Source organism: Pectinophora gossypiella, chromosome 10 (genome assembly GCF_024362695.1).
Source record: "Pectinophora gossypiella chromosome 10, ilPecGoss1.1, whole genome shotgun sequence".
Lineage (NCBI taxonomy): Eukaryota > Metazoa > Arthropoda > Insecta > Lepidoptera > Gelechiidae > Pectinophora > Pectinophora gossypiella.
The window spans coordinates 15470165-15498045 of NC_065413.1; the positions used below are offsets into that span (position 1 = coordinate 15470165).

General features: G+C 38.1%; 1 protein-coding gene across 1 annotated transcript; it reads left to right on the plus strand.

Moving 5' to 3' along the window:
* Positions 1–1473: 1473 nt before the first annotated feature.
* LOC126369968 (synaptic vesicle glycoprotein 2A-like) lies at positions 1474–27881 on the plus strand. Its single transcript, XM_050014577.1, has 11 exons — positions 1474–1768; positions 4449–4610; positions 6183–6345; positions 7931–8052; positions 16359–16597; positions 19576–19718; positions 21012–21135; positions 22038–22176; positions 22703–22859; positions 24359–24486; positions 27720–27881. Exons 1-11 carry the CDS (start codon positions 1681–1683, stop codon positions 27797–27799), a joined length of 1545 nt encoding a protein of 514 aa, XP_049870534.1. The 5' UTR covers positions 1474–1680; the 3' UTR covers positions 27800–27881.

Consider the following 27881-nt stretch of genomic DNA (forward strand, 5'->3'; position numbering starts at 1 on the left):
TAATAATAAGTCTGACATTTTATCACGTTTTTCTATGACGTCACATTGTGCTTTTTCATACAAAACCCATAGTAATTTCGTGTTTTGACGTTTGTTAAAAAGTAACTGATTTGACTAGTTGGTAACTAGCCTATGGTGAAACACATTAATGCCATAATCACGGAATGAATGATCACGGGTCATCCCGTCATGACACTTGCAACAGTGCCGAAATATTGGGAGTCTCATATCCCTGCTTTAAACGCGGTAAGAACCCGTTATTATGTGTTTTAATTATGATGATAACCGCGTAAACTTTATTATCAAAATCAACATTTTAATTCAAAACTAAGTACTTTATTGTGTGTTGATGAATTGAGAACCTACTCCTTTTTTGAAGTCGGTTAAAAACAACAACAATGAAGTACTTCTGTCACTGTGGTTCACTGGCTTGCTTCTCAAACGGGGAGCGCCGATTCGAATCCCGGTACGTGACTTGCACCAATGAGTTATTAATTTATCTAAGTGCAGTTTTCACTGACAATTGGCTCGGCCGTTACAGTTCGCGATACTGCTGCCTATCACGTTAAGTCTTAACAAAAATCTCGATGATATATTGTGGGTACTTAGATCATCTTGCAATGTTTAAAATTTATAAAAAATATTTAATTTTAAGTTATTATTAAGATACTTTTGCGGTACCCTTACAGAGTGTCATATGTTGTACATAATTTATTTATATGAACTGTTATACCATGTGACATGCAATAAATAAATAAATAAATGTACCTCTGACTGTCCCAGTCGAGATATAGTTCATATAGTCGAGCTTAAGTTATGTTAATAAGATACTTATTTAGTTCTGAATTGAAATTCTGACAGATGACAAATTGATAGGATTGATTCTTTATTTTTACAAAAAGTAAATCAAATCAATTTATTTGCGAAAACACATAAAATACAAAAAGGAGGTAAAATAATTCAAATAACAATGTTGTGATGTGTTCGGTCTGCATGCAGGCATACAAATATTTAAAAAATAATAATAAAGAAATGGTACATTGAAAAGAAAATTAAATTATACAAAATTTAATTAAGTATTTTAATACTTTTGGAATTTGTTTTTGGGAATCAATTTCTGGATAGCGAAGTCATTCCTTAAAGGATCGATTTTTTAATTTTAGAATAGTAATAAAATAGCACTCAGTGGTGGTATTATCAGCTCTATGCAAGTACAGTAAGCACGTTGCTCCTATATTTAGCCTACTACATTCAGTGCGTTCTGTGTACCCACGTGGGGTAGACGTCGAGACATAACGGCACACTTAAAAGTACATTTAAATGTAGCATTCGATTTTTAAAACTATTTTAATACTAAAATAGTAAATAAAAAAAAAATCGATACCGAATTTGTATTTGACAAAAGAATCAAAGTGTTCTTTTTTATTTCGGTTTTAAAAATAACCGTGGGTGCATTTATACAGATTGTTACAGTGATTAATTGTGTATTTTTTAGAAAAATAATGCGTTTTTAATTTTTCGGTATAAATAGTGCTTTTTATACTTCAAATGAACTATTTGACTTCATAAATATGTAATTTTTAAGGGTATTCCTTAATTATTTTTGGTGAACTTTTTCATAAGTGAAAAGTAAATAATAAAGTTGAGTGTTAAGACAAGAAGTGTTGTGTGGAAACAATTATGAAGAATAATAAGCCCGCCTCGGACACAGAGAGGAGTATGGAGAAACAAAATGAAACGAGTTTTGAAGAAGCTTTTGAATTGACTGGTAGGTAATTGCATATTTTTATACATAGCTAGCTAGGTACATCATTTCTGTCAAATCTTTCCGGCCAAGCAACGAATGCTAGGGAGATATTTTCTGGTGTGGATTGTGAGATCAATGACCGACCTTATCAACCCTGGTGTCAGGGATACTATTGAGCCGCCAAAGGCCCCTGACGAGGCTCATGTAACGACTGCATACCTACTTACATAAGTAAATAGTAGCCGGGACCGATTGCTTAACGTGCTTTTCGAAGCACGGATCATCTTACTTTCGGACAATCGGTCAGCCTGCAAATCCTGCAATGTCCCAACCAAACAAGGGAATCCCAAAGTGATTTTGTACCGGGATTTGAACCCGGGACCTCCGGATCGTGAGTCCAAGAAGATGATAATGATGATGATGCACGAACTGATTTCTCTCTTCTGACTCCGTGTAAGGTTAGACAGAGAAGATGACTCTGAACTAAGATGCCAAGAAAACAGACGGCGTTCAGCTGGTCATCATCAGAAAAGTGGCGTTTTTTTACAGTTATTACTTTTAAATCCGTGAGATCTTTGAAGAACTCAACACTTAGTGTCACAGGCTATGTTTATGTTTTTTTTTTTAAAGAACGTCTAGGTCCCTTTGCCGAGGTTTTTCTTGCAGCTTCTTTTCCCCAGCTATACAGGTTGTGAGAAGCTGCAGTAGTTTTAGGCTGATGAGACGTTCGTTAATGTAAAAATTGACGACTCAAAGTGTAACTATGTTACCTACTGAATAAAGATATTTTTGAATATGAATTTGAATTTTGGTTTGATCCCGGTTTAGGCTCAAAATTGGGCCCGGTTAAAGGGAATAAGCTCGTCCTCTATTACAAGGGACTTGAAAACGTAGCTGGAGAGGATTGGGTGTGTATATTATACACGTCTGCCTACCCCTTTGGGGATACGGGCATGATGCTGTATATGTATTAGAATAAAAAACAATGGACAGGTGCAGCCCGCTTCGCACTGTGACCATGATGGTCATGTTTTGTGGGCGAGAGCGTGATGCCTTGTCGCCATAAAGTTCATTAATATTATTGGCGACTTACCCATAAAAACATGGATTTCATGCAAAAACAATGTATATTTTCTCAGAAACTAAAAGACAAAGTCATATCAAAATACTTACAGAGAAAAAGGAATAAAAAAGGTATTAAAATAAGGTACTTCAAGTTGTATAATCAACTTCTGCAAATTGTCTTTGATTACTTGTGGCTCTGCCTACCATGGTATTTCGAGTGTGATTTACGTATATATACGAGTATAAAGTAATATGGAAATTGTATCGCGTAGCCAATAGAATTAACTAAATTATCGCGTCGCGTGTGATATACGAGCAGCATACTGCGGCTTGGAACCTATATTTCTTATCATTTTAGATAAACAGTTTCGCTATGTAAATATGGTCACAGTAATGCTTGCGTACATAAAATATTTAAATGAAAATATTGTGCATAATTAAATGGGAGTTATTCTGATTAAATTGGCAGCTACTGATGATAAGGGGCCGTAATCATGTGATGTTTTTTTTGGCATTTTTAACACCCCCCCCCACCCCCTTGGTGATACATGGTGAGGTTAAAGACTACCCCCCCCCCATCCTATATCACGTGTATTTTTTAGTACCTACCGAAATAATTGCACGAAACGCCGCTTTTCGGTTCAGTATCGCGCGTTTGCCGAAAAAATAAATACTCGTGATATATTACTACACCCCCCTCCCCCTTATGATATTTCGTGATTTTTTCATGGACCCCTCCCCCCTCTCGAGCCTCGCATAATTAATGGACGGCCCCTAAGGATGGAAAATTGCTAATCTAGAAAAAGAAGCTAGTTTAAGATGATCAAAAATCACTCTCATTTTGTTCTACTTTTCGACTTACTTTCGAAATTTATTTATTAAGTAACAATGAGTATGTCGATGACCAATTACATTTTACGTCACAGGACAGTATTTCAATACAACCTCAAAAGAAGACGTTCGTTTTGACGTTTCGTATGTACGTTCTTCTAGATCTACCTCTGCCAGCCCTACCTTTGGTTTATATACTGCTTTCGTAATCTTATCATCCTTCATCCGCTCTATAAGTCCAAACCAACTTAACATTCCCCTCTCAATATTAGTCACTATAATTATCTTTCTTTTTACACTGTTTCTCACTCTATCACTTAATTTCACATCGCAGATGCTACTCAACGACCTCATTTCTACGGCATTAATCCTAATACCTACCTGAATTTGAATTAGTCCTCAACATTGTCATCAAGGTGTCTTAAATGCTCGCTCTTAGACTTCTATTGACCTGGTCTTTCTATAAAATATCTTCTAATTTGATCATTATTCAGTAGGTAACATAGTTACACTTTGAATCGTCAATTTTTACATAACGAACGTCTCATCCGCCTAAAACTACTGCAGCTTCTCACAACCTGAATAGCCGGGGAACAGAAGCTGCAAGGAAAACATCGGCACAGCGCCGTAGACGATCTTTTAAAAAAATTGACATAAAATATTGTTATACAATTGAGTAATTTAGCTGCTAATAATATTAGTTCTCAGACAGTTAATCCCATGCATTCATATCTTCTAAATAATCACTAACCTTATAATAAACGCGCTAATTTATAAATAAAATGAACCCTGCGTTCTTTTCCAGGTCACGGCCGCTTCAACCACCTGGTGCTCCTGACGAGTGGAATGATCATGCTCAATGTATCCATGGAGTCAGTGGGCATGAGCTACGTCATCCCGGCGGCAGAGTGTGAGCTGCAGCTCTCCAGCGAGCACAAGGGACTCCTTACCGCTGCTGCTTTCATTGGTATCTTCATCATCATAAGCCAATTAACGTTCCCACTGCTGGGGCACGGGCCTTCCCTATGGATGGATAGGGAGATCGGGCCTTAAACCATCACACGGGCCCAGTGCAGATTGATGGTTATTAACGACTGCTAATGCAGCCGGGACCAACGGCTTAACTTGCCTTCCGAAGCACGGAGGAGCTCGAGATGAAAACTTTTCTTTTTTTTTGTGGTCACCCATCCTATGACCGGCCTTGGCGAAAGTTGCTTAACTTCAACAATCGCAGACCGAGCGCGTTAACCGCTGCGCCACCGAGCTTCTCATTAATTGGTATCTTATTGGTTAAGAATTAATTTCGTAACTGCCATAATCGTAACTAACTTGTACTTGTAACTTGTAAGTCACTATGGTCCTGTGGTACACCGGCTGGTATCTCAATCGGGGATCGCCGGTTCGAACCCCGGAACCGGACTTGCGCCAATCTTCTTCTTCTATCGTGTGGGTTGTGAGGTGAATTACCAACCTTAACTCTGGTGTCAGGGATATTATTGAGCCACCAAAGGCCCCTGACATGGCTCATGTAACGACTACTTACTTACATCAGTAAGTAGTAACCGGGACCCAACGGCTTAACGTGCCTTCCGAAGCACGGATAATGCGCCAATGAGTTATTAATACGCTAACACGGTTGGCTCGACCATTATAGATGTTGTGACCGTTGGTCTAACAGAAAGCTCGTTGAAGCGTTGATAATTAGTTCATCTTGCGATGGATGTACTAACTACCCCAAATTAGGATATAGTCGTGAGCTATCTATGTATAATCATTACTAATTTTCCTGTTTCCAAAGGTTGCCTGGAATTAATTGCTGCGTGAGCAATAAGACCGCTTTTTTACCTTTCTGTATCTGTTGTCCTTATTTCTGTGTCTTGTGTTCATTGTGCTCAATAATGTAAGTATTTTATCTATCTATCTATGTCGCCAAACAATTTATATTGGAATGGCTTCGTTGCCAAAGCTTGGCCAAATTTCCATAGTACCACGAAAACATCTCCTCTGCTGGAGTGGGAGTAAAGAAAAAACATAGAATGCGTCCAGCTGCCTATCTTCCCGTGCATGTCGTAAGAGGCGACAATAGGACAGCGTCCTGTCCAACATGATGGATCATCTGTAAGAGCGATAGGCTGATCCCCTATCATCATACGGTTTATCATTATCCACCTTAGGACTACGTATCAAAAGTGGCTGCAAATAGTTTCTTGATTATTTGTAGTTCTGCCCACCCCTTCGGGGAATACGGGCGTGAGTTTATGTATGTACCCCGAAAACATCCCTTGGCGACAGCGGCAGGAAACATCCTCATCGGTCTATCTCCACTGCATTTATTCTTCTTTCGTGTTTCTTCTGCCAAGCCCAACATGTACAGCCATGAGCAATATAATGTACCCACTTGAGGACTCTGTCGCACTAACATATTTGACATTTAGTGAGACTTACAGTTCAATTTGTCAAAAAAGTTAATGTGACACGGTACCAAAGTGTATACATATTAATGCTCGTGACCGTACTAGGTACTTTATTCCTCCTTCAGGTATTATCTGCACATCATTCCTCTGGGGCTACCTGGGAGATCGCCTGGGCCGGCGGGCAGTCATGCTACCGGCCATGCTGGCTTCAGCAGTCGTTTCCATCGCCAGCTCGTTCGCCACCAGCGTGTGGGTGCTCCTCATCTTGAGGGTCTTGACTGGATGCTTGTATGTTGATTTTATCTGTTAGTACATTACTTTCAATCAATCAACCGGAGGGGGTATGGTGTATACCCCCGGGGTGCGGGGTGCGTGGGGTTCCTGGGTGGGGGTATGGTTGAGGGGAGGCCTGTGCCCAGCAGTGGTATGTCCTAACCAAACTAGGGATCACAAAGTGATTTTTGTGATATGTCCCCACCGGGATTCGAACCCGGGACTTGAACTCCGGATTGTGAGCCCAACGCTCAACCACTGGACCCCGGACGCCGTTAGCGGAACCAACCGTTTAGCTCGTCCTCAGAAGCACGGAATCAACTTTTTCAGACAATCAAGTGATCAAGCCTCTGCCAATATCCTTACCAAACAAAGGACAGCCTCGCAAAGTGATTTAGACAATGTTCCCATCGGGAATCTAACCCGGATCTCCAGACCGTGAGCCTGACGCTCTAACCACTACACCAGGTTCCCTGCGATTGATAATAATAACGTTGAATAATACATAGTACAGTCATGAGCAATATAATGTACCCACTTTAGGATTCTGTCACACTAACATATTTGACATTTAGTGAGACTTACTTGGCGGTTACTCCACCGACAAGAGCGCAGCTCTTAAATAGAGAGAGAGAGTGAGACTTACAGTTAAATTTGTCAAAAAAGTTAATGTGAAATGGTACCAAAGTGTATACATATTAATGCTCGTGACCGTACACACGTGCTCGTAACAGTTCACTCGGTCGAGTAAACAATTGACACACGTGATAAAGCATGGAATTACGCTTGGAAAAGTTTTTTTTTGACGTGACTTATTGTAGATTTGCCGCAGATGGCATTAACTACTTGACCGGACAAATAAAGAGCGCTGAAGGCTCTCACCCGGTACAAAATTTAAGACAACAGGCCAGTTGGGCGCGAACCTCGGCTCAGGGCGTCCTCTGAGAGGAAGAATATTTGAAATAATTAATCGACCCTAGTGGGTTGATAGCGATAAGCGTTGATTGAGGGAAATCGTCGTATCAGGGTTAGATTTGTCGCATATGGCATCAACTACTTGGCTTGATCATCAAGATTGAATATCACGTCCTTCGGGAGCCTCTTCAGTGGCGTCCCTATCCGGGATGTATAAAAAATCGCAACTACCAGGGGATGATGATAACTTCGATTTTTTCCGAATGGGATAACCCATTCGAAACGAGGCGTGATGTTGGCAGACTTAGGTCGACTTAGAAAAGATCTGGAAGATGAGGATTCAGCCGAATGCAGCGTCGCGCCGGTTTGCTCGCCATTTTTGGACAAGCTATTATTAATCATAATTAAAGCACATAATAACGGGTTCTTACCGCGTTTAAATGGGGATATGAGACTCCCGATATTTCGACACTGTTGCAAGTGCCATGATCACGGGATGACTGCTGAGGTTGGAGTGGAGTAGGTAGATCCATAATTTGGCACTTGCGACAGTGTCGAAATATCGGGAGTCTCATATCCCCATTTAAACGCGGTACGAACCCGTTATTATGTGCTTTAATTATGATAATAACCGCGTAAACTTAAAACAATGTATAAGCTATTAATCGTGGTAACGTTTGCCCAGGGTATCAGCATCCAGCGCGACAGTATACGCGTACCTGGGTGAGATGCACATCAACTCCCGCCGAGCAGCTGCCATCGCATGGGGCTCTGTCTTCATCTCATTCTCCTTCATGATTCTACCAGGTTAGTCTTGATTTCCTTTCCTTGCATAACATAACCACATAGCCTGTACCCGAGAAGTGTGTATAGTTGTTAGCGACATCGTAATGAAAACTGTGAGGGATGGTTCAGACCATGATTCTGAGTTGATATCAAGTGGAATTTTCCTTTGCAAAAGAATAAAATTGAAAAAAAAATTCAAGAATATTCCGACAGGAAATTCCACTTGATATCAACTCAGAATCATGGTCTGAATCATGCCTCAAAGTTTTCGTTACGTTGTCACTAACACCCTGTATACTATAATTGTTGGAATGACTTATTTATTACAGATTTGACGCATAGGTACGGCACCACAGTTTATATTTTGTAAACGCAATATAAAGTACAAAATAAATTATCCTGCGTCCTAGACGCTTGGGAGGGCCGAGGATCCCAAGTAGCAAACAAGAATTGTGATTAAGTCATATATGTCTAAACTTTAGCTAAAGTGAGATTTATCCAAATCAAATAGGACTTATTAGGACTTCATAAATTCTTTTCCTTCTTTAATACTATATAGTTTTCAACAAATCCTACTTTAGATAATTTAGAATACACAAAACCAAGTTAAGTATTCTCAAAACTATTTAGTCTTATCTCAGCCTACTGTTAAGTCTAAAAGTATATTTTTACTTAACTCAGATTATTTGAAGGCTCACTTAATACTAAATTGATTTACTGAAGTATCAGTTTAGTCTTGTAAAGTAAAAAATGAATTGCCTAGATATACTTAAGGCAATTTTAATACTAAGCTTTGAGATTAGATTAGTTAAGATTATTTGTTGCTCTTATACAAGACTGTTTTATTCGTTTTTGACTACAATAAGTAAAACATAAGAAAAGTCTATTCACTGGACGATAAAATCGAAATAGAAGCAAGCAGAAAGATGGACAAAGTTCAAAAAATAAAAAGATCTGGTGGTTTTCGAATGCAGAAAATTAAATACAGAAAATTAACCTGTGATAATGCACATCCTACTGTTTTTGTTAGCGATGCGATATCTTCTTCATTGCTATCAATTTTTTCTATCGATTAGTATAACACAATCATTCAATTTTGTCAAAAAAGTCGTAAGTTCCTGTTTTTCAATTCCGAACCAGCGTGTGGCGGCCCAGGTACCTACGTCTCGCACAAATCTTCTCAAAAATGATTAAACTAGTCTAACCTAGTCTAAGCGCACGGCAACACTACACCATGAAAAATCGAGTTTTATATTAAAAACCTGCTAAGTTCAAATTTAAAAGTAGGTACCTATTAGTCTAATAATAAATAAATACTTTTCTTTCTTCTTTCATTCTTTCTTTTAATAATTTTAAAAATGTACCTATTTTTAACAAAGTTTCATTGCCAATCATAAACATATCTATTTTAAGTTTTGTGTATGGTAAAATGCATTTAAAGTGGGCATTAGATTCGCTTCCAATATTTTTTTAGCTTGATAAAGTCATCGGGAACTTGGTCGCCATTTTTAACAATAATGTTTTTGGTGGAATTAGAAACTACCGTGCACACGCACGTCGTTAATCAAATTGCAAGGGTTCTTCGTGTATACAATATTCAACGGATACTCGTTAATTTTTACAAAAATCACGTTGTATCCGTTGGCAATTAGAAGCGCGGTGATCGTACCAACTTTGCGTCAGCGAACCATGTACCTATGAGAATGTATGCGCGGTGACTCGTTAGCAAATTGAGTTTGTTTGTAACTAAAAAACTTTGCTAACGATAATATTGAACTTGGCTCTCATTTCACATTTATGTTTTTGATTGGATATCATTACTTTTTGTAGGTAAGTACATATCCTCGTAACGCGTGGGTCCTTTTAAAAGGACAAATTCAAAACTAAAAGTCGACTTTATAAAAATAAAACATTTGAATACCTATTAAACTTGTTTAAGATTCACGTTAAGTTAAAAAAAATATATGCCAGTAAAATGGATGAGAGTTGTGTTGTATCATGGGCGAAAAGCTGACAACGACAACCTATCACCGCTAAACACATGTTCCAACTTGCTTACCTACCCTCATAGTACTTGTCGAATGTGGCATCAAGTGGTTCCATGATCACTTAGTGCTCTGCCTACCCCGATAGGGCATATAGGCGTGATATGTTATGTTAAGTTAATCTACATACCTACCACAAAAAGACCGGCTGTCATGAGTTTTGATTACTTACTGATTCTTACATCTATAGTTAGGTACAGGCACTAATTAGGTATTTATGTTAAGCGTTCATAATAGAATCTAATTATTTAAAAGTTGCTAGTTTTTTTTTCCTTTGTATTCATCTAATTACCTATCTGCATACCAAATTTTAACTTTCTAGGTCATCTGCAACTGGGTTAGAGTTTTGATCTATAGGTCAGTCAGTCAATGATAAAAATGAGGATTTTTAGATATTAATATCTAAATAACCGTTTGAGATAAGCTTATGAAATTTAGAACACATATGTATGTTGCAAGTCTCAATATATGAGCCAAATTTGATACGTTTATGTGATATAGTTTTTGATTTATGAGGGGGTCAAAAGTGGCTCCAGATGGTTCGTGTAATATTACACACGGTGCGGCTCGCCAGTTCTATTTCTTGAACTTGGCTTGACACGCTACCGCGTGTCTAGATACTTTTCTTTCTTCTTTCATTTCATTATTTCTTTTAATAATTTTAAAAATGTACCTATTTTTAACTAAGCTTTATTCACAATCATAAATATATTTTAAGTTTTGTGTATGGTTAAATGCATTTAAAGTGAGCATTAGATTCGATTCCAATATGTTTTTAGCTTGATAAAAGTCATCGGGAATTTGGCCGCCTTTATTAACAATAATGTTTTTGGTGGGATTAGAAACTACCGCGCACACACACGACGTTAATCAAATTGCAAGGGTTCTTCGTATATACAATATTCAACGGACACTCGTAAATTTTTACAATAATCACATTGTTTCCGTTGGCAATTAGAAGCGCGGTGATCGTACCTACTTTGCGTCAGCGAACCATGTAGGTAACCTATGAGAATGTATGCGCGGAGACTCATTAGCAAATTGAGTTTATGTTTGTTAGTTCCATTTCTGATAAATATTAAACAATTAAGTAAATCACATTCCTATCCAAGTAAGAACTTAGCATAACAATATTGTTTATCTTCCACGAGTCGAAAAACTTACCTCTTAAACAAACATACTTTCCATACGTTTTAAAAGCTCGTTCGATTTTAATTGTTACTTGTTACATAGCTAATTCTGGCACAAAATAAACAAACATGATTTTACGACAATACTTCACTAAATCAAAATAGAGGATAACTTTAGATATAAGAGTTTTAAGTAGGAATTCACTAAATACTTTTTGTCTTAAGTGGGTATACTCCTAGACAATTGAAGTAAAATTTATCTTAACTAGTACTTGATGAAGTGCAACTTGACTTTACTTTTCTAAACTGATTCTTACGAAATCAATTGTTTCTAAAGTCTTACTTCATTTAGAAAAATATTACTTAACGCCATTTTGCACTTACGGGACGAAAACAAGTAATTTTTTTGACAATATTATCGTCAAAAACTGAAGTAAATTAATATAATATTTCTGTTGTAGTAACAATTACTGCGTTCAGCTGTCACGTATTAATAGAAAATGAATTTATTTGTACCATATGTCACCATTTTTTTATTTGCTGAATAATCAATACAAATTTTATTATTATTTTTCTGGTATATTCAAGGCCCTTCTGTTTTTTAACACTTTCTATCGATTTTACACGAGAAACAATCATGCGTTTATAATTTCCTGTATGTGAAACGGCGGAATAACCTTTTGTTAAAATAACAACTAGTACTTATTTTAGTCGCCATTTTCTTATAGACTTCATTTCTTGTGTTAATGTAAATGTTCGCCATTATATTCTAAAATAAAGACGCGTGAAGTAAAAATCGTTTTAAGTATGACCTGAAGTTTTACTTCGTTAAGTTACAATTGACTCAGTGCAATTCAATCCTATAGTCTTAACTAAGTATTGTAGATATCTTCAAGTATACATTCTTGGTATTAAGTGATACTACAAGAATTCTAAGTTTAGAATACGCAAGAACATTGTCTAAAGTAGGGTTTAAGTCTGACTTAGCGTTGTCTTAAGTCTGTCTTGTATAAGAGTTAAAGTATGTGCCCACTTTTACTAAACTGTGTCTTCAAGATATCTTGAGGGATATCTTGGAGACATATAAGACTTATCCAAGACAAGGGCTTGATTTAGTCTACTTGCCTTCAAGATATCTACAATTCTCTTTTAAGACAATCGGTTGCTACTTGGGATGTCATGTCCAGACAGCATCAAGGAGTGGACGAAGGTGGCGACGGTCGAAGATCTATTCCGTACGGGGTCAGGCACACATTCCAAGAGCTGACATTAGCTTCCAAACGTTTTTTCGATTCTGCTCCGCACCACCCAAATCCCCTGGTAGTTGCGGCTTCCGAGTACATTCCACTTAGGGACGGTACTGAAAAGTATCGGCGTCCGAAGGACGTAATATACGGTCCCGACGACCCGATTACTCTAGCCATAGAGGCAGCCAATCAACTCGCCGGCGTGGTCGACGATTTCCCTCATACAGCGCTTATCGCTATCGACCCGCTAGGGTCGATTAATTCTTTCAAATATATTTTTTTCTCTCAGACGACGCTCTGAGCCGAGGTTCGCGCCCAACTGGGCACCCTCAGGCCTGTTGTCTTAAACGTTGTACCGGCTGAGAGCCTTCAGCGCTCCCCATTTGTCCGGCCAAGTAGTTAATGCCATCTGCGGCAAATCTACAATAAGTCACGTCAAAAAAAAAATAATCCAAGAGCTGATCTCCAACCAGTAAAGTCGCGCCAAGATAAAAAAAAAAGATACGACAAACTCCAGCCAAACACCTAATCACTTTAGCGGCAAATCTTTAAAACACGTTTAAAACCCAAAGCAATTACAAAATAAGAAAACAAAATAAATCACCAACTTTCCAAAGAAACAGAAAGTCGATGATAAATGGTTTAAAAAAAAAAACAAAAGATGGTGTTTTTATACGTTATCAACAGCTAGGTAAGATCTACTTTCACTATTATCGGCTGCTCAGTACGAATAAGGGAAGTATTAAAATAGTCTTCTGGATTTAGAATTGTGGTTTTAATTTGCAATTATTCGTATTTGCTACAATTTGAAATGGATTTCCGTTGAGTGCGGTGAGTTGAAAGAGTGGATCGTGTGTGACTGCGATTGGTTCGCGTGTATGACGTGGTATGTGACGTGTATGATGCAAGTGTATGACTCGATACATACTATTGGTGCGAATTCCTAATTATTCAAATTCAAATTCAAACTCTTTATTTTCAGACTATTGTCCATAGATGTTAGTAACATAGTACTTAATCCTAATGTTAGTAGACTAATATTTATTTATGAAAACAAATTATGTAAATTAGAGTCGTCTAGCGGGAGGAGGTATGTGTGCGTGTAGTCGCAACCATCGCGCCATCAATGGCGACTCCCAGCGGTCCGCCCACACACCCAGGATGCCGTTGGAGCTGGCTTCCAAGCGACGCATCATTGAGGCGGAACGTTTCCTTACTATTGCAAAGAAACAATCCGTCTGCGTCTCAGCAAACATTAAAGATGCGCTGCAAAAACGCGGCAGCCCCAACAGTACACGCTTACATATTGGACACGCAGTCCTCCGTATTCCCGCGACGTATAGTTGGCCCACAGACTGCACGTGTAGAATGATTGACAGAATGCTTTAAAAAGCGTGATCTTAACTTGCTCACTACAACGTGCAAATCTGCGTGCCAATAATTATGCTATACTAAATATCTAATTTTATTTTAATTTATACCTGCCATTTTCTTATCCGTTGAAAAAGAAAGGGACGGATAATCGACAGGCATAATTTATGGAACACACGCCAATTTTAAGCAGAAATCTAAACATGGTCTGAATCATCCCTCAAAGCTTAAGTTACGATGTCACTTACACCCTCTGTATACATTATATATAAACTATTTATTTATATATAATATCCGCCTATTGTACACTTTCTATTTTTCTTTTGTATTTCTCGTGTGCGCACACACATGCAATATAAAGTATTTGTAATGCTATTTTAAAACAGATATAGCTGGCGAAAAGTGGGTTTATATACTACACTCTGCCTACCTTTTCGGGGAAGAACGCAAGATGCTATCGTTTCTTTATTTTTTTTAGATAAATAGTTAAATAAACATAAATACAGCATCGCGCTTGTATCCCCAAAGAGGTAGGCAGAGGTACATATATTTTTTTTATAAATATATCTACTCCTTCGGAGATAAAGCTGTGATAATGTCATGTTATGTGATCCTTCCAAATTTTGTCCAGCCAAGTAGTTAATGCCATCTGCGGCAAATCTACAATAAACGACAAAAAAAACCTTCCAAAATTTTAAAACTTGTTAGATTATCGCGGTCAAGCTGTACGCCGTTCAAGGTGAATGTCGTCTGGTATTGATTAGAGAAACCGGCCACATCCTCGGTGGGTCAATGCTCCTTTAATGCACTTGAACATACGATGCACCGGTGCAAACTGCATTCAGTGATAAGGGAAAAGTCTAACTAGGGAAAGGCAACCGATTTATATACATTTGCTTAGTGGTTTACTCGCTGGCTCAAATTAACTTAAAACGTTTTTTAAATTCTGCTCTGCATCACCCAAATCCCCAGGTAGTTGCGGCTTCCGAATACATCCCGCTTAGGGATGTTACTAAAAGTATCGGCGGCCTCCGAAGGACGCAATATACGATCTCGACGACCCGATTCCTCTAGCCATAGAGGTGGCCAGGTCAGGTCGCGACAACAAACAGTTCAGAACCCCAATACGCGCCGCGCCGGCGTGGTAGACGATTTCCCTCACATCGCTATCGACCCGCTAGAGACGATTAATTCTTCCAAATATAAATAAATAAGAGTTTTCATAAGCTACCATCCACTAGATCAACCACTTCCGTTCCTGACGGAATTTGAATTTTCAAATTCAAATTCAAAAACATCTTTATTCGGTTGGTAACATTGTTACACTGAGGTATTATGTTTATGTTTAGGTATTTGTAGTTTTTTACCGACTTCAAAAAAGGAGGAGGTTCTCAAAAAATTCCGTAGGTACTTATATAATTTTGATAATTCTTTTTTTGTTCGAAAGTAGATATTCCCAAAGTGGTCCCATGTCAAGGAAGTCAAGGTCATTTACTTGGCACCGAGTTCAGAATTATAAAATTAATTAACTAATTGAAAATACGTACTTATTACTTTGCGTAAAGTAAATTTATTTTTTGCTTTCTAGTTTTGCGTTTGAAGTCGGTTATTTTTTGTTAAAAAGTTTATTTTATTTGTGTCTAAGAATCACAACAGAAAATGTAAGCGCAACAAATGTCAAGTAGAAATTTAGGCCAATCCGATTACCCGATAGATTAGACCGTTACCTACATAACAATATACTAAAGTAGTTCAATTGAGTTATTGGCTCAAATAAAGCCACACAAATATTCAATTTACCTACTTAAATTATGAGAAGTCATCAGGACCATGGTATAAGAAAATCAGGTATGCTCAATCCTATGTCAAGCCGCCATTGCTAGTCCTTTGATGACGTAAGTGTTACCACTGTGTTACTATTAAATTGGCATCTCCAACATTCTAAGGACGTAAATTTTATTATTGAAAAAAAAATTAATTACTGACTAATGTATTTAATTACTATTACTTGTCACATATATAAAAACATTAAAACTAAATATAAAGTAAGTAAATCTTATACTCATCATCATCAGCCCATTAACGTCCCCACTGCTGGGGCACGGGCCTACCCTATGGATGGATAGGGAGAAAATCATATGGATGGAAGGAAATCTTTTACTAAAAGTTCAAAATATCCTTGAAAAGTAAATTAAAAACATTGGTTGTGGGTAATTTACTTTTTACGAAATGGCAACGCAGGGCGGGGTGACGTCAGCTGGGCTAACCTTGAAATATTAGCTGTCACTTTTGAGCATACGTCGTTTTCTTATACTATGAGTTCCCGGCATTAAATAGACGCAAAACTTATATAAAAAGAGCATTATTATCTAACTTTTAGGCTAGGCTAGACCAGAATGAGGGAAATCGTGTATCATGCCGGCTGGGTCGATATTGGGGTCACATTTAGGTACTTACATTACATGTTACATATCATAAAAGGAATGAAAATAAAAAATGGCATGTCCTGATGAAGAAATCCTTTCTCGTTCCAGGTCTTGCCTGGATCATTATCCCAGGCAGCTGGTCTTTCACCGTGGGCTCTCTGACAGTAGTTCCCTGGAGAGCCTTCATATGGTCGTGGTGTGTCCCTGGGATAGTCGCTGCTGGAGTCTTGACGATGCTGCCTGAAAGTCCACGGTATCTTCTGGCTGCCAAGGGTCCTGACAAGGCTCTGCCGGTATTGGCCAAGATGTACGCTCGGAATCACGGAGTGACTGTCCAGGATTTTGCAGTAAGTTTTTTATTTTTATTTTTTTAAAGTCTCTTTGGAAGGTTTTAAATTCAGCTTTTAACTTAGATACTTACTAGCGAATACGTGTTTCCAAAAAATAACAAAATTATATATTTACATAGAACTAGAGAAAAGTTCATGGTGCAGATAAAGAAGCGAAGACATAGAAGATGAACTAAAATTGAAATATCACCTAATCACACACATTTTATAACAAATCAGTATCATTCCAATGTGTTCTCATGCCCATTCTCTAACAGCAAAGGATCCGTCAGCGCTTTGAAGAAGAAGAATCGGGTCAGCTGTTACCCAGGCCTGATAGTCTACCGGCTGCAGATGCCCAGGATTCCCCCCAGGTGCCGCTTTGGTGGGTGCGGTGTAGGGGCAAAGACGCATAGGGGCATAGGCTTTGAAGATGACCTAGACCAAATTCTTTCCATGATAGCGACACGATGCAATAAGAACAAGGAGTTAAAGTTGAACCACATCCCCTCGTCTGTCCTATGTTTCTATCCTTTTCTGTTACTCAGAAGCGTCATTTGCTAGATTGAAAGAGAGTGACCACACGCGGCAGAATCGACGACGCTGCTCCAGTACGGGTTGGTGGAGGTGTTTGGGCTAGTATCCCGTGACCAACGGCTTAGCGTGCGTTCCGAAGTGGTTGATTTGGGGAGGCCTGTGCCCAGCAGTGGGACGTGTAAAGGCTGTTCATGTTATGTTGGTACAAGGTATCGGGGTTTCGATCCGGCGTTCCCCCTTTGAGAAGCCAGCTGGTGACATACAGCACCAGTGACTTGCACAGAGTTGTAATACTTATAACAACGTTGATAAATATCAAAATAACGTAACACTTCTTTAGCGAGTTATTGGTATCTAAAATCCTTGGTCAACTCCTCATTCTTATTTCATCGTGTGATAAAACTTTAGTGGTGGAAGCCTTTCTTGGTACAGTCGAATCAGGAGCAAATAGCTAGTGACAGTCAAGATATACATGCAGGGTGTTAGTGACATCGTAACGAAATCTTTAAGGGATGATTCAGACCATGATTCTGAGGTGATATCAAAGTTTTCGTCGTAAAAGTATGGAACAGAAAATAATTTAAATATTCACAAAATTTTTCATGAATTTTCCGACAGGAAATTCCACTTGATATCAACTCAGAATCATGGTCTGAAGCATCCCGCTCAGTATTCGCTACGGTGTCACTAACACCTATACCTACTTGTATGTACTTGTATGAGGGTGTAAGTGACATCGTAACGTATACTGAGAGGAATGATTCAGCTGATTATTCTGAGTTAATATCAAGTGGAATTTTCCATCGCAAAAGTATGGAACAGGAAATAATTCAAATATTTAAATGATCACATTTTTTTTCATGAATTTTCCGACAGGAAATTCCACTCAACTGAGAACCATAGTCTGAATCATCCCTCTCAGTATTCGTTACGATGTCACATGTATATTATAGTAAGCAAAATCCAGAATGTCCAATAATAAGGGACATTCAAGGTGGCCGTATGGATAGTAACACTCTAAGTGACCAGAAACATCGGCACAACCTGCATGTTGAAAAAGTTGCAACAACCTAATCATGACCGTACACTTAAGGCCACTCGTAGGAACTTGTATGGACTTTCTAATCTTTAAGAACCCTCGCCTTTACTTCCTAATAGCAATACCTTGCAGAACAGGAATCGCACTGAGCTTTGGTGGCAGGTGGCACGTGTCTTAGTCATGGTATAAGAAAACCAGGTATGCTCAATCCTATAACAATCCGCCATTGCTAGCCCTTTGATGACGTAAGTGTTACCACTGTGTTGCCATTAAATTGGTATCTCCAACATTCCAAGGACGTAAATTTTATTATTGAAAACTAAGCGAATTACTGACTAATGTATTTAATTTCACATATAAAAATCATTAGAACTGTAAGTAAATCTTTTACTAAAAGTTCAAAATTTCCTTGCAAAGTTAAGTAATATAAAAACATTGGTCGTGGGTAATTTATTTTTTACGAAATAGCAACGCAGGGTGGGATGACGTCAGCTGGGCTAACCTTGAAATGTTAGCTGTGACTTTTGAGCATACCTCGTTTTCTTATACCATGGTCTTAGTAATACTTAGTTTTTTTTATACATAATCAGCTTTAAGACTCTTGAGATAATCCGTTTTTATACTTTTAAAAAGGAAACATCGAAGCAATTTTGTGTATTTTTTTTTGATACTTTATAACTTTATTTACACCATAAACAAAACAGTTACAGAACAAAAATATGAGGCGAAACAAAAATAAAATTAAATAAAACAAATAAACAAAACTCAAAATAAAATAAATTATGTTCATCTAAAAAATCACAACCAAAACAAAACCTAATCAAAGTCAAAACCTAATGTTATTTGACATTTGTTTGTATTGCGCACTTACTTTTATATGCGCAAATGTCAAAAAGCAATATTGCTTTTTAAGTAAATTGCTGCAATGTGGCCTATTTAACTTTTTTACTTATTTTTTTGAAAATGTATGAAATATAATGGAGGGGGGTTGCGACAGTGGAAGAATTAGGAAAAAACTTACAGTTTGTCTCGCCAATGTTAAATCCAATATTGTATTCATTTCACAAACACTCACAATCGTCGGGAATGCATTCCATGTAGGCTTTATTTAGGTTTTTGAGGTTTTCTTTAATATTTGATGCGAGGTACCTGCGTCGTCCGCGCGGCAATCGGAAGAAGTGGTTTCTTTTTAAATATGGCGGTCGTTCCGTCTGTCCTTGTCAAATGGCAAAGGGAAAGGGCGGGAATTTCAAATGCGTGGGAAATGTTTAAATAACGAACAGCCTTAAAATACCGATTCTCTCAAGACCATCCTTTAATGTATACATTGCATTATGTAATACGTCTAAACAGGGTTACATTTATGTAAAAGGGTTCAGAATCGCCAGTGGAGATGTCATCAACTCCATTATACTTTCAGGTGGAGAAGATAACGACTGGCAGCACTAGTGGAGCCAGTACAGGGTTTGCGGGAGCCATTAAGAACATATCGTTTCTGTTCCGACCTCCATTGTTGAAATGCGTCTTTATTTCACACATCTCTATGTTTGCAGTGTTCATGTTGTAAGTATTTATATAGGCTCACGGCAATATCCGTGCGTAGTTTCTCTGTCCAGCCAAGTAATTAATGCCATCTGCGGCAAATCTACAATAAGTCACGTCAAAAACAAAAAAAGTGCGTAGTTTTGCCAGATAATCGACTGTATATCGATTAACAAACATTAATAAACGATTATTTTTCATGAATATCGATTAAATCGATCTTGGAAATTCTACAATTACTACAATCGATTATAATCATGAATCATATCGATATTTAGATTATTCAAAAGACTTACATTGACGAACTTGGAGATGTCCTTAGAAAAGGTTTAGTATGATCTACTTTGAACCGGCGTGCGTGTATGAAGCGATTGATGAATGTGGAGGAAGCAAGAGAAGTGTGTCAGGATCGAAGCAAATGGAATTACATAGTCTCTCCTTACCCCAGTGGGAAATAGGCGTGAGTTTATATATGCATGTATGTATGTTTGTCAAAGGTCAATAATCGATTAATAGATAGGTAATTGATTTTTCGGCAAGATTACTACGCGGCTACGTAGACAGAGGTACATTCATCGCAAGATGAACTAAGTACCCACACCTTACCGAGCTTTCTGTTATACCAACGTGATAGGTGGTGAGCCGTATCGCCATTTATTATGGTCGAGCCAACTATGGTAGTGAAAAGTACTTAAGGGAATAACAAGTACGGTACTTACCGAGGTTCGAACCGGCGAAAAGTATTTAATAACATAAAATAGACAGTCTTAGGCCAGGCGCGCACTACGAGTTTTTCACTGCGCAGCAGAAAAAAAGCAGCGGCATAATGTCGCACTGTAATTCTGTACTAAACAGTTTTGAATTGTATTGCGCGCCCTTGACGGCAGAGCCACCGCAGCGGCGCAGTATTACAGTGCGACAATATGCCGCTGTTCTTTTCTACCGCGCGGCGAAAAACGTAGTGCGTGCCTGGCCTTATACGTCACACTGTTGGGCCTAGGCCTCCCATTGGTCAACCGGAGGGAGGTACGGAGCATACTCCACCAGGTTGCTCCGCCCGGGTATGTGGCGTTTGGTCTAATAGCCAATCCGTTCGGAATAGTTTTTAAGCCGGTGTAACGGACTCTGTGATTCAGTGGTTGATGGATCCCGGAATGGACATATCACAAAAATCACTTTGCACGCTGATCACCCGGTTGTCCGAAAATACGATGCTCCGTGTTTCGGAGGGCACTGTACTGATGAAGTCGGTCATTGGTCTCATACGAGAGAAGAGGAAGAATCGACAAGTAACTATTTTTTTTTTATTTTTAGATCAAGTGGTTTATACGTATGGGTGCCAGATATCCTGAACAACATTCTACAAAACAAGAATGAGAGAAGTATCACTATCTGTGAGATTATACACGAGAAATTCAAGAATACACAGAATAGGACAGTACGTGGAAGTTATATTACAAAATTCTTTAAATTTAATTAAATGTGTTCCTCTAGTTATTAAATAACTGGTAATGTATGTATTAAGTAAATTAAATTCATCTTTTTGGGGATATGTATACGTTTTTACAATAAAATACCAGATAATATTTTAAATTTGTCAGAAAATAAATTTAAAGCTCATGTGAAGCTTACTTTATGTAAAAAAGCTTATTATAAGATTAATATCTACCTAAACGATAAAAATGAGAGAATGTGTATTGAATGTGTTCCTCTAGTTATTAAATAACTTGTAATAAATACCCTTATTGATTTAAAAGATGTGTTGCTGTTGCAGTTTCTTGTCATTTCTTCTCCTCAGCCATAACACCTTGCGAAATGACGTAAATTCAAAATTGTTACATTGACCTTCAACAAGTGTATCCATGATAATTACGTTGAATAAATTATTCTGATTCTAATTCTTACCTACTTGCAATAATAGTCAGACTAATCAATAACGTTTAATTAATAATTACTTACTAGAAATGATTTGACGTTATTATACTGTACGCGTAAGGCGTTGAATGCCCCCTGAGTAAAGTTGACCCATAGATTGTACAAATACAAATACAAATAGGTACACTTTATTGCACCAAAATAAAAATAAATAATTACAAAAAGTCTCTTAACTAAGTACACGTAAAAAAACGTAGTATTACACGTAGTATTGTACGTGTAAAAGGATTGACAATATGCCTTAAATAAAGTCACTTTCACATCTCTTGCGCAGCGTGCGAATCTACGAGCCAACATATTCCCACGGACAGCCAACGCCCTACGCTCCCTCTCAATGTCGATGTCATTGTTGACATCTTCTGAGACCCAGTGCCCTAGGTACTAATATAAATGTCGTATTTCCAGCTGGAAGTAGACCAGATTTGCAAGTCGGAGGTGTCCGTGGCAGTGTTTCCGATATCCATGGCGATGGGCCTGGTGTTCGCCATGACATATCTGGCCATTGGGGTGTTCATCAACAAGATTGGAAGGAAAACGCTATATTGTAAGTATTTATTTACATTTCACAACTTTATAGTGCAGAAGCGCCAATGCGCCGTGAATCTTTAAATATAAACCTTAATAATAAATAAGCAACAGCAAAAAAAAGTAAAAATGACAGCAAGTCAAAGCGACATCCTTAGAAGGACTTACACTGACCAAATTGGAGATTTATTTATTTATTTATTTATTATGGACAACTTACAAGCTACAGATGTCCTTAGAAAAGGTTTAATACGATCTAGTCTGAACCGGCGTGCGTGTATGAAGCGATTGATGAATGTGGAGGAAGCAAGAGAAGTGTGTCAGGATCGAAGCAAATGGAATTCTATATTCTCTGCTTACCCCGATGGAAAATAGGCATAGTTTATGTATGTATGTAAACTTGTTGAAGGTCAATGTAACATTTTTGAATTTACGTCATTTCGCAAGGTGTTATGGCCGAGGAGAAGAAATGACAAGAAACTGCAACAGCAACACATCTTTTTCCGGCCCATTCATACCCATACTTCAAAAACAAATATTTCTAGGTGGTATAATGTTCATCTGCGGGCTAGCCACTGTGGGCGCCGTCTACGTGCCGCAAGGTGGCGCCACCACTGCGCTGCTCATCCTGGCTTTATGCTCAGGTTGCGCCGCCTCTATCCTCGCTGCCATCTCTGTTGATGTTTTCCCTACTTGCTTACGGTAAGTTACCAATTTAGGTATTTGTATTTTATTTACGAAGGTTCGTGTGGGTTACCTCACGATGTTTTCCTTCACCGCCATTGCATCTTATTTTCATTATATTCTATTCTATACAGGGTGTAAGTGACATCGTAACGAATACTCAAGAGGGATGATTCAGACCATGATTCTGAGTTAATATCAAGTGGAATTTTCCGTCGCAAAATTCATGTTATTTTTTTAAATTATTTTCAATTCTATACTTTTGCGATGGAAAATTCCACTTGATATTAACTCAGAATAATCAGCTGAATCATCCCTCTCAGTATTCGTTACGATGTCACTTACACCCCATACAAGTACATACAGGAGCCATACAAGTAGGTATGGGTGTTAGTGACACTGTAACGAATACTGAAGGGAATGATTCAGACCATGATTTTGAGTCGATATCAAGTGGAATTTCCTGTCGGAGAAGTCATGAAAATTTTAGAGCTTATTTAAATTATTTTCCGTTCCATAGCTTTGCGACAGAAAATTCCACTTGATATCAACTCAGATTCATGGCCTGAATCATCCCTCAAACTTTCATACCTTTGCGACAGAAAATTCCACTTGATATCAACTCAGATTCATGGCCTGAATCATCCCTCAAACTTTATGTTACGAAAACTTTGATGGATGATTCAGGCCATGAATCTGAGTTGGTATCAAGTGGAATTATCCGTAAACATACATACATACATAAACTCACGCCCGTAATCCCAAATGGGGTGGGCAGAGCCACAAGTAATCAAAGACAACTTGCAGCCACTGTTGATACGAAGTCCTAAGATGGATATGATGAACATTATGGTGGTGGAATTATCCGTAAAAAACATTAAAATCTTCTTCACTTGGTATCAACTGCGAATCATGTTGGCCCGCCGCATGAGCCGCACGCATGAAGCCATCGCATTTTGTGGCAAAATGCCGGTCACGCAGCACGGATAGGTGCGCGACGTTGCAAACGATTTCATACAAAGATTTATAAGGTGCGATGACTTTTGTGCGTGCGGCTCCTGCAGCGCGTCTAGGTGTGCATTTGGTCTACTTCTGCACATCTTTTTTTCTTCAGTGCACCCTCAGCTTTGTGGTTTAAGATATCTTCCCTGAATCATCCCCCTCAGTATTTGTTACGATGTCACTAACACCCTGTAAGTATTATCGTTCAACTGTCACTTTAAGTTCCTGTTTGTAAAGTGCCAATTACCTATTCCACAATAAACTGTTTACTGTTGGACTCTTGTTTTCATCCACCTTTACCCATCGTGAGTCAGAGTTTGAGTTTCAATTCATGCTTGATAGATAATTTGACATCACGTGATTTCCAGGTTTTGTGCCCAGTTAATAATGACAATAGGCTCGCCTATACACGGAACTTAATTAAACATAGCTGGCGACTCTGTAGGTGTATTTACTACACCTTGACCTCTGCCTACCCCTTGGGGGATAGAGCGTGATTTTTTTTATGTCTACAGAGCAATGGCGATGTGTGTGATGTACATGGTCGGGCGGACAGGGGCTGCGGTGGGGTCCTACGTGCTGGGGGCCACGCTTGACACACACTGTCAACTAGCACTTATATCGCTGGGCTTATTCACAACAGGTAAGAGAACTAAAACATTTGGGCCTAGACCAGTGATATGCCCCGGAAATGGTCCCAAAGAGGGATTATTCCCGTTGCAAAAACTCTTTTTAGGGTGCTACCAGACCAATCGATCGATCATCGATCGACAGCATCGATCGATGGTAGAATAGAATAGTCGACGTCGATCGATAGTTTCTACCAGACCAATCGATCGACCATCGATCGATGGTAGAATGGAATAGTCGACGTCGATCGATAGTTTCTACCAGACCGACGGATCGATTATTGTCATCGCCCGGCAATCAATCGATTGCTTAATCGAACAGTATCTGTCGATCAATTAAAGTTACCAGACCAGTCGATCAACTTCGATCGACGTTGATCGATGCCGTCGATCGATGATCGATCGATTGGTCTGGTAGCACCCTAATAGTAACGACAATGGCTCCGATTCCTGCAGACACCTCCTAATTTTATTTTAAGTTATACCAGAAATTATAAGAAGTTATAAGTTATATAAGAAAAACAGCTTTATAAATTCGAAAAGCACAAGGCACAAGTAAAGGAGAATGGGCGAATCTGGTCCAAGAACCTCCACTGATGAGACTTATATGTAATGAAAGCTTATGCTTTCTCTATGAATCTGGCAAAGTTCTATCAGATTCTGTCCCGGGGTTCTTTTTTTACGGACATGTTTGTCCTGGCTAAAAATGTGATAAAATACAGTGGGAGCTAAAATCGGCTCAAGATTTGTTGCTGGATAACTAAGTCTACATAAATAATTATGTATCATATTGTATATCATTTTAAAGAGGATCTTTTCCAAAATCCGAAACATAAAAAAAAAACAAAAAAAAATCTTTTTGTAAGCGAATTATAGTCAATTTGCATCTGCAGCGCCATTGTTTCTCGGTAGCTAAGTTCAAGTTTCATGCCTTTTACCCCTTCCAAAAGTATCTTACCGATTTTTTTTATATTTCTTCCGGAATTTGATCTGAGTGATAATAACAAGAAAAATAAATAGACACCTCTCCGAGAGAGACCGCCTAAGCTATTGCCTATTGCAAGAAATCGTCATCATTAGCAAGTCATTACGGTATTGCATATTATAAGCTTATCAGCAACTTGGAACTTGGTCCAAGAACCTCCACTGGTGAGACTTGCATGTAATGATATCTTATACTTGTCCTATGATTCTGGCAAAGTTCTATCAAACTCTGTCCTAGGGTTTTTTTACGGTCATGTTTGTCCTGAGTGTACAGTAGTGGACTGCAAAATCACCTCAGGATTTGTTGTCGAAAAACTATTTAACTAAGTCTATATACATAATTATATGTATATCATAATGTATATCAATTTTAAAGGGGAAGGTTATCAGAATCAGAAACACAAATAAAAAAAATGCATTAAGTATGTAAACGACTTTTAGCCAACTCACGTCTGTAGCACCATTTTTCTCAGCAGCTACGTACAAGTTTCGCGCCTTGCAACCTTTCCAAAGAAGCCCAATCATTTTTTCCTTCTTCTGATATTGCATTCTTAACCTGACAAGTGACAACAACAAGAAATAAAATAGATACCATTCCGATAGAGGCCGCGTAAGCTATGGACCTATTGCAAGATAACGTACTCAAAGGCTAGTCATTATAATACAACAGACGTAACATGATTAGAATGCGGGAGGACGCAAATGTAGTATGTTTTCTTTCACCACAATCTTGTTTTATTAATCCAGGCTTATATCTTGTCTTATAAACAATGCCGAATGGTACAACAAACGTATCGTAAACGTAAGGTTGCCTGGTAGTAATTGCTACCTTGGCAATAAAGCCGCCTTTTGCACCAGTTATTGCCTGAACTTGTTTAATAAATGTGTTTCTTTTGTATACAATAGAGTCATTGTATTGCATCTTGATTAGAATGACTTATTTCTTGTTTCTCTCGTACTAAGCTGTATACTATTAGTGTTAAAGAGACACATATTTCGTCTCTTTCGCATAAGGCGATGTACTACATTTCCGTCCCGCCGCATTCTAATCATGATACGTCTGTTGGATTATAATGACTAGCCTTTGAGTACGTTATCTTGCAATAGGTCCATAGCTTACGCGGCCTCTATCGGAATGGTATCTATTTTATTTCTTGTTGTTGTCACTTGTCAGGTTAAGAATGCAATATCAGAAGAAGGAAAAAATGATTGGGCTTCTTTGGAAAGGTTGCAAGGCGCGAAACTTGTACGTAGCTGCTGAGAAAAATGGTGCTACAGACGTGAGTTGGCTAAAAGTCGTTTACATACTTAATGCATTTTTTTTATTTGTGTTTCTGATTCTGATAACCTTCCCCTTTAAAATTGATATACATTATGATATACATATAATTATGTATATAGACTTAGTTAAATAGTTTTTCGACAACAAATCCTGAGGTGATTTTGCAGTCCACTAGCTGTACACTCAGGACAAACATGGCCGTAAAAAAACCCTAGGACAGAGTTTGATAGAACTTTGCCAGAATTATAGGACAAGTATAAGATATCATTACATGCAAGTCTCACCAGTGGAGGTTCTTGGACCAAGTTCCAAGTTGCTGATAAGCTTATATGCAATACCGTAATGACTTGCTAATGATGACGATTTCTTGCAATAGGCAATAGCTTAGCCGGTCTCTATCGGAGAGGTGTTTATTTATTTTTCTTGTTATTATCACTCAGATCAAATTCCGGAAGCAATATAAAAAAAATCGGTAAGATACTTTTGGAAGGGGTAAAAAGCATGAAACTTGAACTTAGCTACCGAGAAACAATGGCGCTGCAGATATAAATTGACTATAATTCGCTTACAAAAAGATTTTTTTTTGTTTTTTTTATGTTTCGGATTTTGGAAAAGATCCTCTTTAAAATGATATACAATATGATACATAATTATTTATGTAGACTTAGTTATCCAGCAACAAATCTTGAGTCGATTTTAGCTCCCACTGTATTTTATCACATTTTTAGCCAGGACAAACATGGCCGTAAAAAAAGAACCCCGGGACAGAATCTGATAGAACTTTGCCAGAATCATAGGGAAAGCATAAGCTTTCATTACATATAAGTCTCATCAGTGGAGGTTCTTGGACCAAGTTTCATACAAAAGTGCCCATTGTCATTTATGATACCTTACCTACCAACAACAATTTCTTTCACACAACCCCGGAATATGCTAAATATCGCAGAAGGGACATTTTAACTGTAACTTTTGTCTTTACAGGTTCCATCGTCTTAATGATTTTCTGGCCGGAACCCGAGAAGGTTCGATACGAAATGGAACAACGAGGCCTCACTTATTAAGCATTATTATAATCTTATAATAAGAGATGTACTTTACAATATCGTGTAAAATACTATTTTAATTAATATTCTTAAATAAAAA